Source organism: Astyanax mexicanus, chromosome 10 (genome assembly GCF_023375975.1).
Source record: "Astyanax mexicanus isolate ESR-SI-001 chromosome 10, AstMex3_surface, whole genome shotgun sequence".
NCBI classification, from domain to species: Eukaryota; Metazoa; Chordata; class Actinopteri; order Characiformes; family Acestrorhamphidae; genus Astyanax; species Astyanax mexicanus.
The window spans coordinates 32,243,078-32,262,094 of NC_064417.1; the positions used below are offsets into that span (position 1 = coordinate 32,243,078).

The window sequence follows — 19,017 nt, forward strand, 5'->3', positions numbered from 1 at the left end:
TACCTTTTAGACATGTCTTTATTGGACACCACTAACTGGCCACTTTCTTATAGACATCGATCATAGACATTAACTCATACTTACTTGCCACTTTATCAGAAATATCTATCATGAGCTCAGCTCAGTGCTGTGTGACAGTCTACATGTCAAATGTGCTAATTATTCATTGCCTTATAAAGCCATGCATATAATAATATGTGCTTGCACCAAGATAATTACTGTTTTTGGCAATAATGTTGTTCCTATATAGTGGCTATTTGATCAGAAACCACTACCATGGAATACTCTTTCATATTTGTATGCCAGTTTATTAAAAAAATCCTTTGGAAAACTTTAAGCAGCCATTCATGCCGCCTCATCAGAAACACCTACCTTGGATATATATATATATATATATTTATTTATTTATTTATTTTTTTTATTTATTTATTTTTTTTTTGTTAGACACTTTGTTAGACATGCCTTCATTGGACACCACTAACTGGCCACCATCTATCATAGACATTAATTCATACTTACTGGCCACTTTATCAGAAATATATACAATATGCTCAGCTCAGTACTGTGTGACAGTCTACATGTAAAGGTGCTAATTATTCATTGCCCTATAAAGCCGTGTATATAATAGTATGTGCTTTCACATATCACATATCATAATCACTTGGCAATAGTCTTGTTTCTATTAAGTGGCTATTTGATCAGAAACCCCTATCATGGACATTCATTCATACTGTGACATATTATCAAAGACTACTACCATAGACATTTATTCATACTATGTGGTCACTTTATGGTCACTTTATCAGAAATATCTAGGTTAACATCCACTTAAACCCTGGCCATTTTTTTAAAAACCCATACATTGGATGACCTTTTTTGGCTGATTCATTAGAAACACTGACATTATACTCTTTAACCACTTTATCAGGAATCTTTATCTTTGATATTTGCATACTGGCACTTTTTTTTAGAAATGCCAACATTGGAAGTAGTCTCGTATTCACTGACCACTTTATCAGAAACATGGATACCACTGTAAACATCAACTAGCCACTTTATCAGAGATGAATACATTGAACATCCACTTATATCTTTGACTCTTTATACTCTAGAACCACCTTCCTTGGAAACTCAATCATTCTCACTGGTAGTTTTAATCAGAAACATCAGTCGGGGACATCAACTCCTATCACTGGCCACTTTATAAGTAACCCTACCTTGGACATCTGTGTACTGGTCACTCTAGGATAAACACTTACGTTGGACATTCACATATTTCACTTTAATCACATCAGAGAAACATTTACCCTGGATATTTGCACACTAGTCACTTTTTAAGAAACACTTTTCTTTGACATCTCTTTAATTCATGATCATCTTTTAGGTCACTATTAAAGTGTATATAGTTAGCCTATAGTCACACAGCCTATAGTCTCTTCCACAGTCAGCTTCTAACCACAAGATCACCACTTACCTGATATTTGAACAGTAGTTACGCTAGCAGTGTAAAGTGTATGTGCTGCTGGCATGAGTGTATCATCATCTGTGGGTGAGACTGAGTTCACCACCCAAAAATATCCAAACCAGAGCAGCTCTGTGGCCACAAACAAACCATTAATGAGGGTTAGAGACTGGCTAATACAAACTGTACATCAGTTGGAACTAGAAGGTTAGGGTTTATAATAAAGTGGCCTTTGGAATACGCAGTGGGAAAACTAAGTTTTACAGTATAGACTGTTTAGATGTACAGTAAATAGTTTGTGTTAAATTTGTGTATAAAGCAAAAATATCCTAAGCAGAATATCTTGTCAAAAAACAGACCATAAAGGAAGGTCAGAAGGTAAGAGACTGGAATTGTTTGAAAAATTGGAGCAATGTTTAGCATAAACCAAAAAATCAATAAAGCTAGGAAGGAACTGTTTCTAATAAAGTGGCCATTAGAATAAGCAGTGGGAAGAATTGGATAGATTGTATAATGTTTTTACATGTAAAAACTTAGATTTAGACTGGAGCAAAGTTTTGTATAAAGCAGAAATCCAAAACCAGGGCAACACTATGGTCACAAACTGACCATTAAAGAAGAGTCTCCAATAAAGTGGCCATTAACATAGTCACTAGGAAGTAGGAATACTTAACTAAACTTAGCTAAAAAAAAAGTTTAGTTTGACATACATTTATTTATTTATTTATTTATTTATTTATTTATTTATTTATTTATTTATTCAACAGTGACAATGCACATTGATCAACATTTCAGTTTCAACATCAATGTAAATGTGCCAGAGTTGGCTAAAAAGCAAATTTTCATCTGTAGTCCCTACAGGCAGGTTGTTGGAAAGTTATATCTTCAGTGAAAATGTAATGGTAGTGACCACTGCTGCAAATAAAACTGGCACTGGGTTGTAGATAGGCTGAAGTGGTTGGACCGGTCTGTACAGTAGTCTAACTAATCCAAACATTAATCATGTCCTGTTACTGCACCTGCTGCTCTGCCAGCAGCGTTACTGTGTTGCGTAATGTTTTGCCATGGCCTCCTGCAGTAACCGCTGTGTTTTACCTTGTTTCTAACAGGAATCTGAATTTCTTCATAAGCCTAACCAACGCTGAACAGCGCCTCTGTGAGATTTCTGAGAAACCCGCTGGGATTCGGGCAGGAGGACGGCCGTGGGATGGCTCTGCTGACCCTGCATAGATCTCCCTCTGTGTGCACACCAACAGTGAGTTTGTAATATTTAAATAATTTTCTTAAATATATAACATGCATGTCGCCGAAGTTACTTCCGACCTGATTTCACCCATACACACCCATCATCATTCTGTGTTGTTGCATATACTATATTGCCAAAAGTATTTGCTGACCTGCATTGGGTTTGGTGATATAAGCCTTTGTTGTAGCTGCTCGGTCATATAAACCTGTTCTTGAGGTAATCAGAAGAAAACTTTGCATTTTTCTCTCTTGCCTTCCTCTCTCTTCGTTCTCTGAATTCTTTTTCTGTTATGCATCTTTTTCACACTTTATTGAATGTAATTATGTGGCAGTTCTCTTGGGTATGCATCCACTTAACCAAAACATCAGGTGATGCCACTCTCCTCCAAAACCTCTATTTATACCCGTCCTCCGCTCGACTTCTCTCCACACAGAGAGTGTAGGAGTTCTCATAGCAGACAAATCCAGTCCATACGTTCTGTTATGCTCTGTTTTTTGGAGGTTTGAAGGCAGTGCATGTTGTTCTGAATGGAGGAACCCAGTCAATAAATAGTTTATTATTAGTTTTAATCAGGCTCTGATTTGTAATCCGATTTAAACCTTTTTACTTATTCATTTTTGGCAGATGATGAAACTGTATCGTGTTGTTGTGTTGTCTGTGTTTGCTGATTTTACTGTGTGTAATGTTGAGAGGTTTTGGCATGTCTCTACTCCTGCTCTCTCTCTCTCTCTCTCTCTCTCTCTTTCTCTCTCTCTTTCTGTCTTGACATGTCAGTTGCGTAACAGGTAAAGTTACTATCTCCAGTTTCTTTTTCTCCTTCATTTTCTCTCTCTCGCCCTCTGTCTCTCTCACCCTCTCTCTCGTGCGCCTTCTCTCTCTTTCTCTCTCTCTCACCCACACTCTCTCTGCTATCTCCTTTCAGACAGACTTCCTTAGACTCTCATCACACTGTCTGTCAGCACTGAGAACAAATTTCTGTCTGTTTGTCTTTCTGTTTGTCTTTCGTATTAGTTTTTACCCTTTAAAGCCTCTCAAGCTTAACTGGATAAGAAGGTGGTACATTGGTCTGTCATAGGGGAATCCATTTAAAAGTTTTATTTTCAAACATTTTCTTATATTTAAAATAAATCCATTTGTTTTCAGTTAGTCTTGAGAGTGCATTATCTGAGTTTAGCTTATTTTGTATGTAGTTTCAGTTCTAGATTTTACATGTTGCTGAATGATGATCTTTGAAGTGCTAAAATGTAGGAATGGCACAATTTATTGCAACATTGTGATCTTGCAATTGGTGTCATTCCTGTTAATTTAATTTTTTCTTAACTTTTTTTATGTTTACTACTTGTATAGAACTCAGTGAAGATTTTTTTTGGCAATAAGAATTGTGCATCATGAAAATATCTTTAAATAGAGTTATATTATATTTTCACTGTATTGCGCAGCTCTGCTTTTACATCTAGAAGGGAAGGGGAAATTAACAGCAGCAGTGAGGGAGGGGTTACTAATTTGGAAATGAGGTAACTGACCTCAAATATTTGGGATGTTTTAATTTAATGATGTTTTAAATTAAGTTAGAATGTCCATATTTCAGGTTTAAAGGAAAAGTGGGTTCAGCTATTGCCACTGGAACTCCTTGACAGATCCTTTGGTTCTGGTTAAAATAAAAACGAAACTTTACATGAAGTGCTGCTCTTAAGCACACAAGCATCAGTTTAGCAAGGTACTGACCAATGTAAGATATAGATCACATTAAGAAGATAAACTTAAACTTGTTAACTAATTCAGACAAGAGCAAAGCAAATGTTTAACAACGGCTTTAAAGAATTTCTAAAATTTTAGCAAGGGCTCCACTAGTGTTATACACAGTATATACCCTTTTTGGTGCAATATAGAGCCCACACTCATAAAAATGCACATTTTCAGGTGAGTAAAAAGTGTGCAGGGCTGTGGATTTTTGAAGTTTAGAACACCAGAAGTGCCATTTATCAGAGAAAAAATGCTTTTTGTGGAACACATTTCTTCTTTTAGAGTAAAGTAATGTGAGTTATTGAAGATGCTATGGTGTATTAGTGTAGAGCAGAAGCACAGCGCAGTGTTCTACTTCAGTCTTTAAAATCTAATCTCTGTGATCTGACCAGTCAACTCAAAACAAACCGATCTTACAGTGAGTTACAGAAACAGAGAAGCTGAGGAAGCTCTGCCTGAGCCTGCCCTATTACTCAACCCTCAGGCTAGCTTACGCTCAGAATACCACTCAACCATAACCTCTCTCTCTCTTTCTCTCTTTCTCTCTCTTTCAACTACAGCAAGTTTAGCACATACTCATTACAAACTCTTGACTCTCCAAGTTCTGCTTTCTGATCTTTTCAGTGTGACTTAAAGCAACAGTGTCACTTTTACCCTAAAATAGCAGCTTCAAAGGCTATGTTCTGTGTTTATATGGCAGATAAAAGTATCCCAAATACAATATTTTTGGTGTGATGTAATACAGTTATTTATGTGTCAGTGTGAATGTCAAAACCACACTGAATCTGATATGTTCAATGCTGATTTGACCACTTTTATATGTAGTATTGAAAAACGATTCAGTCTGCAACTCCGTCTGATCAGCCAGATCAATATTCATGTGACTTTTCAGTCAACGAGAAGGAAAGTGGGAGTAACTATATTACAAGAATTGTATTGCAATCACTCAGTTTTTAAAGAAACTGAAGAAACATAAAATTACCAAAATGCCCTGCATCATTGTCATCAAAGGTCAGTTTTAAGCTTACAAATGAAGTTTAAAGACATGAAAGACCCAAACTAAAGAAGTGGCCAAATACAGTGTACCCTTTCACACTGAGCTGTAACACATTCTTTGTGAAAAGCCCAGCTGCAGACACTGGAACTGCTTGTTAGCTCATGTGATGCTGGAGAAGATGAAACTGAAACTTCATGTGCAGCGCTGCTCTATAGCAGTGGTTCCCAACCTATGGGTCGCGACCCAACCTATGGGTCTCCAAAGATCCACGATGGGTCGCGAAGCCCTCTTGATTTTAAGGGGTTTAATTTTAATACTATATATAGTCTAGGGTAAGCAAAATTCGCCGCGCTGCGCTGCGCTCTCTCTGTCTCTCTCTCTGGCGCGCGCGCAGGCGCTCTCTCCGGAGCTGAATTCAGCGCGAGGCTGAATATAATAATATAAGAATGTAAAAAGTTTAGATAAATAAATGAAAATGAGCGAGGGCCTGTAAAGTTAATCAATTATTGTCCAATATTTGGACAGGTTGAGGTTTTGGTGAGCTGTTTTACTGATTTGAAACTGAAACTGAAACTGATATTATTCTTTTTTTTTTTTTTTTTTTTAATTATTTTTTATTCATTTTAAATAGTTGTATTATTTTATTGATCTAATTATTTTTTTCTTCATAAGATAAAAATTCCTTATGTTTTATGTATCAATTTTTCCTTTTTTACGTGTTTATTTTATTCATCTATAGTAAATGTCAGTTTTTATTTGTCATTTCTAATCCCCCCCCCACCCCAATTATACACTTACATCCTTTACATTGGGGGTGGGGGGGGCGGGTGTATGTTGGGTCACCAAAGCTTACAATGGTAAAAATATGGGTCCCTGAAGAAAAAGGTTGGGAACCACTGCTCTATAGCATATGAGCATCAGTTTAGGAACATGAATTTCTCCAATCTCAAATCTGTGGATAAACACATTTAATAATAGTGTAAACAGCATAAAATAAACTTTGGTTTGATTTGGTAAGCAAATCAGATTAAGGCTACTTTGCCTGCTGTGTGAACATAGCCAAAAAAAGAATAGTAGAATAGTGTACCCCGGGCACAGAATGCTGCCAACTCCATTACGGAACTCTGGCGACATGAACAGGACAATGCTCGTCTGAAACCTGAAACACACTATTATATTTATATTAGTGTCAAAAAAAAAAAAAATCCTGTAATATTTCTCTACTGCCTCATCCACATGCTTCTCTCACTTTCAGTGGCGCTTCTGTATTCCCCATCTTGTCCAGAAAGGCATGTGTAAAGTGTATCCTTTAATGCTGACTTAAAGTGCAAGCAAGAAATGTCAATTCTCGTTAACAGATTTTCTCTTTCTTTCTCATTTTCCCTTAAAGGATGAAAGCATTCCAAGAAGAGGGAGACTTCAGAAGAGGTGAGCAGTCATGATTTATCTGTGCTTTTAATATGTGTGCATATCACATTATGCTGTTTTAGTTTAGTCCGTTCAGCTGAGATGTGCAGGTCGTTTTCACTTCATTTAACTTTCGATAAGCTTTTCTCACCACTGCCTGGCCACCAGTAACACATCTCAATCCGCAACACATCTACCCCAGTGAAGCTACTGCTTTAACTCTCATTAACACAGTCTCCATAAATTGTGGATTACCGTTCAAGTTGTGAGCTGCTGGGTTATAAGATATACATATAATAACATAAAATTATATTTTATTAGCAAATTGTACAGTAATATTTATAATATTCCATCTATAAATCTTATTAGCAAGCCAGAAGCCAAAGTAAAGCTATAAAAATGTAGAATATTGTATAATTATCATTGTATTGTATATTATCAAAAATCTCCCCCAAAAATATTGCTTAATTTATAGTAATTAACCCTTTCAGATCTAAATTATGTCCAATAATGATGTAAAGTAAAAACATATTTTATACTAATAATATTAATAATATACTTATATAAAATCTATATAAACATTAAATTCAATTAACTTAAATACTGAATTGCTATTTTAATGTCCATTGCATTGGAAGCCTGTGTGTGACATTTTTACTTTATATTTTGATTTTGATTTTCTGGTTGGCTCAAGTTCTTTCATACCGTATTGTCTGAGTTGCTATTATTTATATATATATATATATATAAATTCTGTGCACTTTGGACTATGTCAGGGTAACTGCCCTGTAGACTCTTCTATTTCTTCCATAAGTTATTGGTGATTATATGGTACAATGATCCTGTATTTAATTACTCAACTAATATCTGACCATTTCTGCCTGCGTATCCCCCTTCAGAGAAAGCTTTGCGCTGGTTAAAGGGGCGGTGCTTCTGTTAGAGGAAGGAGATCATCATGAAATCACACCCCCTCTATGTCCCAGCCCCGACTTTAGGGGCGGAGCCTCAGACACACAGCATTGTCATTTACGGGCCATGATTTCGTTGCTGCGGCCGGAGGACTCAGTCAAACTGGTGAGTAACTGATGTACATACCTGATTGCAATACCTACAGTATACACATAGCTCCGCTTCCAGTCAGATAAGTTGTGTTTTGAGGGGCGGGGTTTATATAATTCACTGATCATTGAGTGTGAATAAACCGCTCTGTGTGTCCTCCAGGCCGTGCGGTTAGAGACTATAAGTCCAGTCCGGTTGAGGTATTTGCTTATAGTAGCGACATCCAGCCGGAGACAGGAGAGTCTACTACTGGGTATGGATTTCCCCCACAACAACAGGTCAGACTTTTTTAAAATATTATTTCTAATCTAGCAGCAGTAGTTAGGGTGTTGGGGCATTAGAGCTGTGTATTGGAATCACTCTGGTGATTTTATCCATACAATGATACAGGGGTTACGATAGGGTTTCAGTCATTGCAGACATTTAATTAAAAATACACTGCCTGGCCAAAAATTGCAACACGCATTCACTTTAGCATTGTTTTGATAAACTTTTGCAATGTCACAAGATTTATTTTGCCTTAATTTTTCACCAGGACTTGCATTAATGATGGTAGAGTTTGACCGCTGTGCAAATCCTTCTCCAGAACATCTCAAAGATTCACAATGAGATTAAAGGTCTGGACTCTGTGGTGAACAATCCATGTGTGAAAATGATGATCTCATTCTCCCTGAACCACTCTTTCACAATTCCAAACTGAATCGTGCCATCAGGGAATAAAAAAATCCATTGATGGAATAACCTGGTCTATATTCAGTATATTCAGGTAGTCAGCTGACCTCATTCTTTCAGCACATACTGTTGCTGAACCTAAACCTGACCAACTGCAGCAACCCCAGATCATTTGCTTTTTTTTTTTTTTGCCCGCCACCACTCCCCCCTTTTCGGAGGACTATTTAAGACTTTATTTTTATTGTTTATTGGTTGAGGAAGGGTAGGGAACAAATTATAAAGAGGAAGGTAATGAGAATGGGGAAAAAAGAGAAAAGAAAAATAATAATAATACAAAATAGGAAAAAGAAAAAAATCAAACAGAGATGGGTGGAAATAGAGAATAAGCTTAAATGTTGGTAGAGAATGATTCAGTAATTAGTGGGACCATCAAAAATAAATATTGATGGGGAAAAAAAAGTGTTGCTTTGTTATGTATTTTTGTAGGTGTGTGTGTGTAGGTGTGTGTGTGTGTGTATGTGTTTGTTGGGAAGACAGTAGTGTTGAGTTGGGTATTGGATCTCAGTTAAGCTGTTTTCATGGTGGATTGGTTGATTTTGTGGGTTGATTACTGTTGGAGGAAGGTAATGGATGTTCAGATTGAATTGTATTCAGGGATTTTATTTTTGATGAAAGCAGTAATTTTTTCCATGGATATATGATCAATTAATACATTTTTCCATTGGTTAATAGTGATGTTGTTTTTTGACTTCCAGTTCATGAGGATAGTTTTCTTGGCGATGGTTAGAGCTGTAAGTAAAGCAGTCGTGGTTGATTTTGTTGTGCTGATGATTGCTGTTGTGTCTCCTAGTAAACATAATTCTGGGGATAGAGGGATAGTGGTATTCAAGGATGCAGTTAATATTCTGATAATTTCTTGCCAAAAGTTTTGTACGGGTGTGCAGTGCCACATGGCGTGGATGTAGTCATCTGTGGTGTTTTGGGTGCAGTGTGAGCAATTTTCAGAATCAGTAAAACCCATTTTAAACATCTTTTGTCCGGTGTAGTATGTTCTGTGGAGAACTTTATATTGTATAAGCTGTAGATTTGCCGTTGTGATTATGTGAAGGTTATTTTTACATATCTGTATCCAGAAATCAGAATCGGGGGTGATGGATAAATCTTCTTCCCATTGTTTAGGTGGGAGTGTTATTTTTGGGTCTGGTTTTGGTATTGATTTATAAATTTTAGACAAGCGTTTTTTTGGAGAGGATATGTTAATAATGTCGATTATTGCAGATGGTAATTTTAATTTGTTTTCAGTCTATTTGATTTTGGAGCTCAGCAGTGATGTTAACTGGTGAAATTCGAGGAAATGATTGCTTCCAATGCCAAAATTCTGGGTGAGATATGGGAGAGATACCATGGTGTTGTTGTGGAATATATGTTTAAGATGGGTGATTCCTTTATCGCTCCAGGTAGTGAAGTGGAATGTTTCTTTAATCATAAGATCAGTTTTATTCCATATGGGTGAGTTGGTGCTTAGTGAGAGAGTGGAGTTTGTGATTTTGTGAAATTTCCACCAAGCTGTCAAAGTTGTTGCTATTGTTAAAATGTTGAAGCAGGCATGCTTTTTGAGTGTATGAGTGATGAATGGTAAGTCTGCTATGTTAATATTTTTGCTTAGGGTTTGTTCTACGTCTATCCATGTACTGTCAGTCTGGGAAGGGCTTATCCATTTTAATATATATTGTAATTGCGTTGCGAGGAAATAGTTGTAGAAATTTGGAGCTTCTAAACCTCCCTGGGTTTTGGAATTTTGGAGTGTGGTAAGTTTAATTCTAGGTGGTTTATTTTTCCAATAGAATTTAGAGATAGCTGCGTCTAAGGATGTTAGCCATTTAATGGGAGGTTCGACAGGAAGCATAGAAAATAGATAATTGACTTTGGGTAATATCGTCATTTTGACTACTGCTATTCTGCCTATAAGGGAAATGGGAAGGTTTGTCCAGCGTTGGAGATAGTCACGTACTGTTTTGAGAAGGGGGGGGTAATTAAGGTTGGGTAACTCTGACAGCTGGGGGGACACTTTTATGCCCAGATATGTGATAAAGTCGGTGTTCAGTGGGATAGGGTGTGTCTGAATTGGGGTGTTATATATGTTTGTATTTAATGGTAGGATAGTGGATTTAGACCAATTAATGGAGTAATCTGAGATTTTGGAATATTGATCGATGGTTTTAATTATTTCTTTTATTGAGGTTGACGGGTTTTGCAGGAAAAGTAGAATATCATCTGCATATAAGCTGATTTTATGTTGGGGATGTGATGTCTGAATTCCTTTTATAATCATATTTTGTCGTATTGGTTCAATGAATATGGCAAATAAATGGGGAGAGAGGGGGCATCCTTGTCTAGTACCCCTGTGGAGAGTGAAACCTTGTGAGATTATACCATTGGTGGTTATAGTGGCCATAGGTGATGTGTATAAGATCTTAATCCATTGTATAAATGAATCCCTGAAACCCAAAAGCCTTTTCCGCATCTAGGGTTATTATTGCTGTTTGTGACTTTTGTTCAGTAGCATACTGTATTATGTTAATTAGTCTACGCATATTGGTGGAGGAGTGTCTGCCTTTAACAAAACCTGTTTGATCGGGGTGGATTAGATATGGAATAACTGTTTCTAGTCTATTTGCTAATGTTTTGCTTATAATTTTAATGTCTGTGTTGATAAGGGATAGAGGTCTGTAACTAGATGGAATGGTGGGGTCTTTGTTAGGTTTGAGGTGAAGGGAAATTGAAGCCGTATTCATACCAGTGGGCAGTTTCATTTTATGTTTGGTCTCTTTTAACACTCTTCCAAAGAGTGGAGATAGTATTGGCCAAAAATGTTTGTAGAATTCAGCTGGGAAACCGTCCGGACCTGGGGCTTTATTGTTAGGTATTTGGTTTAGTGCTTTATGGGTTTCTTCTAATGAGATTGGTTCATCTAGAGTATATTTTTGTTCTTCTGTTAGTTTGGGTAGTTTTATATTTTCCAAAAAGGTGTTGATATCTTCTAATTTTGGGTCATGGTCTGATGAATATAGTATAGATTTGTGAAGTAATTTCGGAATGTGCTGTTGATTTCATCAGGGTTCTGAGTGATCAATCCTGTTGGGTCTTTGATTGCTGGAATGGTAGTTTGGTAGATCATTTGCTTTATTAAATCCAGGTGGCGACTTTTTTTTTTTTTTTTTGCCCAGGCAGTGTACTAGCTAAAGAAAAAAGTGTGTCTACCATATTTGGTAGCACATTTCTGGCTTTTCCATTCCACATGAATGTCAGTGGTAGAAGATGGCTAAAATTAGACCATGCTACTTAAGAAGAAAAGCACAGATACCTCAAAAAAATTGTGTTTGTGGGTATCTTAAATTATCATTCTATCTAGTCAAAAAGCTTCAGATTTATGTGGTTGGCACTAACCAGCTCTTAGGAAGATAAGTGTTAGCCTTTTTGACTGTTTACTAATCACTATGTGCTGCTTAGCAGCTCTGTCCATTCGAACACCTACAGTTTTAAATCTTTTCATGTGTTTTTCATAATAATTCTGTTTTCTCTGAAGCATTATACAATCTGTGCTTACTAAAAAGGCAACACAAATCCACAGAATAAATAGCATATCCCTTTTTTTAACCAGTTTCTTGTATGGATATTTTGTTAGCTTAGCTATACCGCTTACAAGTTAGGACATATTCCACCAATAGAGAACTCACAAATAGCACATCTGCTTTTAATTAAAATGGGTGACCGTATTCCTTTTTATTTGTCACAGCTAAGTGCAGCGTTTAACACTGAGAGTTCCTGTAAAGCACACATTAAAACCTAGAATTTCATAATGCTACGTATAAAAGTTTTATATCTACTGACAGAAGGAGCACTAATTTGTTAACCAGGTAGTTAGCTAAGGTACACTAAGCTAACTGTCTAGAAGGGATGATGTCAGTCAGTTGTTGGCAGTCATATATTTAATGCTATATTAATGGCTGGTTGATGTTGATGGTTGCGTGAAAGTTTATATACAGAACTATTTTAGTTGTTATAGTTTTAGAACTTAATAGCAAAAGCACTGACAGTATTGTTAACTGTGGATGGTAGTATTTATTGTAGGACTAATTGTTTACAGTTTAAAAATATAAGCAGTTAAATGCTGAAATATTAATCAGTACAGTTACAGTATATCAGCTGTAATCAGCTCTGCAGGCTTCTACTGTTACTCTCCAACTGGTCTTAGATTAGCCTTGTTTCTGCTTAGTGTGTGTTTGTGTGTGTGTGTGTGTGAGTGGTGTGGTTGCTATGTAAGTTGCTGTGTATTACTTCCTGTACAGTGTGGTCATAAGTGAGAAAATCAGCACTATAAAACAAGCTCGTTTGATCTGTACGATATATTAACTCCAGATTAGATCCTCACTGTCTGATCACCAACTCACAACCTCTTCTGGTTTACATGCGTCCCAAATCTCATCAAATTCAAAATCAAATTAGAAATACAGTTATGATAAGTAAATACTTAAAACTTATTTATGAATTAATGTCACTTTTTGTGTTTAAATTATTAAAAAAATAAATTTTAATTCTTATTCTGTCTCTTTCTCTCTCCAAGTGATCATTGCACTATTGGCCTGGTCTTGCCAATATGGAGCGATACGCAGGTGTATTTGGATGGTGACGGGTAAGAATATGCATTATTTCACACAATACCTTTCATAAAGTATTTTGAAATTAATATTTTTTAGTATCTCTTGACTAGTATCTATTAGTTGTAATGCACCACTTTGTGCATCTTTCAGGGAAACCCCTGTTAGCAAAGCATTAGGGTGCAGCCAATCAAACTAAAGACATTGGGGAAGGGAAGGGGCTTATGCTATGCATACTTCTACTCTAAAAGACTTTTTATTTGTTTTGCTAGAAGGCTGCACTCTTTCATTTGAACTATGTAGAATCATTATTCTATTATTAGTGTATTAAATGTAAAGTGTTAAGATAAGATAAGATAAGATAAGATAAGACTTTATTGATCCCCCAAGGGGGAAATTGACTTGCTACAGCAGCAAGACAAAATCAGTGTGCATATTCAGTAACTAAAAAGTATACTTCTATTTAAATAAAAAGTAAAATACTAAAAATAAAAAGTACTAAATACTAATATACATAGGAACCAGAGAAAATATAGAATTTAATATATTACTGTAGGCTATTATTGTACAGATAAAAGTAAAAAATATGAGCATTGTTGTATTGTAATAGTAGTGCAAAGCAGCGGTTTAAATCCTGCAAATAGTGTTCATATCAATATTTACAAGAACAAACTATGCAGTTACAACACACAGGTTGTTGTTTACATGCTTGTAATGATGCATGTGATCTTAAGGTTTTTCTACAAGCTAAAAAGGGTACTTTGTGAAGTACGGAATGTGAATTAATAGTTCACATTTCTTGTAAACTCTAATTTCCTCTTTCTTTCGCTTTACGTCTGTCTGTCTGTCTAACTGTCTGTCTTTCAGGGGTTTCAGTGTAACATCTGCTGAAGTCACAAGAATATTTAAACCCGTATCTATACAGACGATGTGGTGAGTTTATAAAGCAGACACACTTTAATGTACACTATATATCTAAACTTAATCTGTAGTCAGTATATGACTCCGTTGCAGTCATTCTGATAGTTGTCCTATAAAACTATGTTTTGGGTATTTTTTTAAGTTTATTCTAATGTTATGTGGATATTTACAGGTATACACTCTGATTGAGAATTTGTCATTATGTTTATTGTTTTTATTTCTGTGCTTATTATTATTGTTGTAAGGTCTGTGCTGCAGGCTCTGCATGGGTGCTGTGAGCGGGCGGTGCGAGGGAACGTTATCCCGGGCTGTGGGCTGGACTGGGCTCAGCACTACCGGCAGCACGTGGAGTCGGACCAGCACTGCCTGAACGAGTGGATGGTGATGACCGGTCTGGAGTCCGTACGCAAGGCCAGCAAAGGCAGCTCGACCGAGAGAGAGGCGGTGGAGAGAGAGATTAAAGCTCAGCTCAGGGACATCATGAGGACTGAAGACCTGGAGAACATCACCTCCAAACAGGTGAGAAGTTAGAATTTTAACCTCATAAACAGTCGATAAGAGAAGAGGCACATGTTTATGGTTTTCCTAATTAGTTATCAATTGTATTGTGGTCAGGTAATAAAAAAAAAACTAACTGATCACATTCATCATCAGAGTAGTTTTAAACTGTACAACTTAGTTCAATTTAAGCTGAGGAGTAATTTAATAAATAACTGGCGTAGATTAAAGCTCCTTGTAATGAACAGCAGGCAATAAGAGATGCTGTAAATACTATATATACTATATATATATATATATATATACTATATATATATAAAAAGTTTACTCCAAATTAAATAAAATAAAATGGTCCAAAAATTTAATATGTATGTATGTATATATTAAGTATGTATGTAAAATGACTGTATTTAGTCAATACAGACATTTTTGTAAACATTTTTTCATTTTTCATATTTTCTGCCCTGGGACTTTTATTATGAAGCCTAAAAGAGTGCATTAGTTGTAATGGCTAACTGCTAACTAGGGCTGGGCGATATGGCCCGAAAATATTATCACGATATTTCATGGTATTTTCGCGATAACGATACTTTTGGCGATAAGACAAAACACTGAATAATAAAAATATATATATATATATATATATATATATATATATATATATTTCAAGAATACACTACTGCTAGAAAATTAAAATGAAATTTTATTATTGCATATAATATTATATAATTTTTGTATATATATATATTTTTATCAGATTTGTAATAGAAGTCAATGATCCAGAATGTCATGATACTAATAATAATATTAATGCCCTCCAAATATCTCCATATATCCAGGATTAAAGTAAAATAAATTATATAATCTGTCTCTAGTAAATATATTTAATGGGAAATGAGAACAGTGTGAATTTTTCTTTTGCTAAAAACAGTAAAAAAAATTGTAGGTGGGCGATATGGCACGATATTTCAGGGTCTGATATTGTTCACGATATTCAAAAATGTTGGCGATATTATTGCATAGGATATGATATTGCACACCCCTACTGCTAACTATTTTCCAGTTTTTGATATCAGAATAATGTCCCTGTGCTGGCTAGATATGAAGGGATGGAAATTAATGTGTTAATGTTGTTTAATTAATTTATTAACTGTGATTAATGTGTGTTTGTGTGTGTGTGTGTTTGCATGCATGCATGCATGTTTATAGGTCCGATCTTCGCTGGAGTCCAGGATAGGCCTGGATATGAAGAACTACAAGGAGTACATAGACAATGAAATGATGGTCACCATGGCACAGATGGACAAACCATCCAAAATATTAGACTATCTTTACCTGGTAAGTATATTGCATACATAGGGTTGATTTTTACGTAGAGATGAACAGAGATGTATATTGTCAGCCAAGGACTTGACTGTATGCTCTCCACTTTGCTATTCCCTCTGCTAATGCAGTTTGTCTTGTTTATTAGGGTTCTGAGTGGAACGCAGCTAACTTCGAGGAGCTTCAGAAAAACAAGTAGGCTAAATGAAACTGTCTGATTACTGGATAGGAAACTGAATATTTTAGTTTATATTGGATCCTTGAGTTAAAACACTGACTGTGTTCATGTTTTTTTCCTTATTTATAGTGTGGGCTATATCCTAAATGTCACAATGGAGATCGACAACTTCTTCCCAGAATCCTTCACCTACATGAACATCAGAGTTTATGATATAGAGGCTACAGATCTTCTCTCACACTGGAACAACACGTACATGTTCATCAATGAAGCACGGTAAAGCACACACTGCTTTATTCTGCTTCATTCCATTCTAGCAGAGACCCCCAATATATGCGTAGTAGGGGTGGGAATCGTTTACTATCTCACGATTCGATTCGATTCCGATTTTGGGGGCCACGATTCGATTCAAAATCGATTTTTGATTCAAAACGATTTGAATTATAAAAATTTCTGCTTCTGGCTTATGAATCTTATTGAAAAAAAACCCTCCATAATATACACTGGTCCTGGAGCAAGTAATGTGTTACAAAAACAATAAAATGTGCAGGAATGTGGGTCCTCAGTGACAGAGAAATCACTGGGATATCACAATGACGTTAATGAACAATAAATAAATAATAAATAACACTGCTTTATTACCAGGCTACTAGCGGTGGTGTGTAGGTGACGCTGCTGGGCTGATGTGATGATAGCAGTGAAGCGCTAAAGTTCAGGAGCAGCTGCTGATTAACTAGTTAACTTTAAGGTCGTTGTATTTCTTCAGAAAGGGGGCAGGAGGTGGAGAAATTAATTCATATTGTCCATTCCTTAATTCCTCTGTGATGAGGAGCTGAAATTAGCTCTGATTAGCTTATTGTTATTTTTCCGTTCCGCCTTAAATGCTGCAGCCCGCTGCCACCTGTAGCGTTATTTAAGGTGGAACTGGAAAGTTAGCTAGTTAGCTAGCTAACAGTTACTGAAACTAACTACTAGCGATCTTTTTTATGCTTGTTATGAAGCATTCTGCCATAAAACATTGAAACTACACGTTAATCTAAGGTAATATAGTGCTTGTTCTGCCATCTTACCGGTGATTCTCAAACACCTACGCTCTGTGTGTGTCTGGAAGATCTCCGTTTGAAGGGACAAGCCCTATCCCCAGGGTTGCCAGGTCCAACAAAAATACCCAGCCCAAAATCAGTCTAAAACCCGCCCCTCAGAATCGATTTTGGGACATTTTAAATCGATTCTGAATCGTAGTAAATGAGAATCAAGATTCTTATGTGAATCGATTTTTTGGCACACCTCTAATGCGTAGCCCATGTAGATCACTAGCTGACTTTAGAGCATAAATAAATACAAGTAATTAAGTCAATAAAATCCTAACTGAGGTTTTAATTAGACACATTTCCCCACTGTTCTTTATTTTTGTTATGGAAAAAGAAGATTATACAGGCAAAATGAAATGCTACAGAATATGTTTGAACATAAGACTCCGGCCCCACCCACTTCTGGTTTACACCTGTACACTGCACAACTGCAGTGTTTTATCTGAGCAGCCTCAAACTATACATTTATATAAATAGATTGTTTGTTTGATCGATAGATAGATAGACTATATGCCTAAATGTTAGTAGACACACTCTTACACAGCTTGTCTAGCCCCACATTAGTATTGCCAAAAGAATAGGACTCTCTAGAGAGAGTAAACAAACAGGAACCTGTTGGCAATGTGCCTAATGTCAGGTGTGTGCTAGAGGGGCATAAAGCCCCCCAGCATTGAGGTGTGGAGCAGTGGAACTGTGTTCTTTGAAATGATTGAGCTCCATGGGGAGTTGGGAGTTAGGAATAAAGAGGTGAGGCCAACATCATTTAACATACTGACCTTATTAATGCTGCTCTTGTTGACCTCAGTGAAGCTGGCCCCTCATATTATTAGAAATGAAATAAAAATATGTCCATTGGTTAGTGCTGCGTTTGTGCTGGTTTGTGCAGCAAAAATTAACGTTTGTGCTGTTATCGTTTTTGAGATATTAAACATTTAATTTTCTGACCTGTTATGTAACCCAGCCCCTCATTTGTGGCCAAATCGCACCAAAGTGGTCTCATTGGTTAGTGCTACGTTTGTGCTGGTTTGTGCAGCAAAAATTAACATGTGTGCTGTTATCGTTATTGAAATATTAAACATTATATTTATTACCTGTTATGTAACCCAGCCCCTCATTTGTGGCCAAATCGCACCAAAGTGGTCTCATTGGTTAATGCTGTGTTTGTGCTGGTTTGTGCAGCAAAAATTAACGTTTGTGCTGTTATCGTCATTGAAATATTAAACATTATATTTACTGTTAACCTTATTGAGATATTAAACATTTAATTTCTGACCTGTTATGTAACCCAGCCCCTCATTTGTGGCCAAATCGCACCAAAGTGGTCTCATTGGTTAGTGCTACGTTTGTGCTGGTTTGTGCAGCAAAAATTAGTGTTTGTGCTGTTATTGTTATTGATTTTTGGAAAAAAATATTGAATAGGTGTGAAGCTGGCCCCTCATATAATCAGAAATGAAATAAAAATATTTCCATTAGTTAGTGCTACGTTTGTGCTGGTTTGTGCAGCAAAAATTAGTGTTTGTGCTGGTATCATTATTGAGATATTAAACATTATATTTACTGTTATTGACATATTAAGCATTTAATTTCTGACCTGTTATGTAACACAGCCCCTTATTTGTGGCTAAATTGCACCAAAGTGGTCTCATTGGTTAGTGCTACGTTTGTGCTGGTTTGTGCAGCAAAAATTAACGTTTGTGCTGGTATCATTATTGAGATATTAAACATTATATTTACCGTTATCATTACTGAGATATTAAACTAT

The 19,017-nt window shown here is 36.2% G+C and overlaps 1 protein-coding gene across 1 annotated transcript in view; it reads left to right on the forward strand.

The window, feature by feature from the left end:
• Positions 1–19,017, forward strand: part of si:ch211-203d1.3 (protein phosphatase Slingshot homolog 3) — a 30,381-nt gene that overhangs the window by 1,615 nt on the left and 9,749 nt on the right. Inside the window, exons 2-11 of the mRNA XM_049483912.1 lie at positions 2,572–2,717; positions 6,839–6,876; positions 7,755–7,929; positions 8,077–8,192; positions 13,211–13,279; positions 14,112–14,177; positions 14,411–14,684; positions 15,873–16,001; positions 16,135–16,181; positions 16,294–16,440. Coding sequence (XP_049339869.1) covers positions 2,670–2,717; positions 6,839–6,876; positions 7,755–7,929; positions 8,077–8,192; positions 13,211–13,279; positions 14,112–14,177; positions 14,411–14,684; positions 15,873–16,001; positions 16,135–16,181; positions 16,294–16,440 — 1,109 coding nt within the window. The 5' untranslated portion in view covers positions 2,572–2,669. The remainder of the gene's footprint in view (positions 1–2,571; positions 2,718–6,838; positions 6,877–7,754; positions 7,930–8,076; positions 8,193–13,210; positions 13,280–14,111; positions 14,178–14,410; positions 14,685–15,872; positions 16,002–16,134; positions 16,182–16,293; positions 16,441–19,017) is intronic.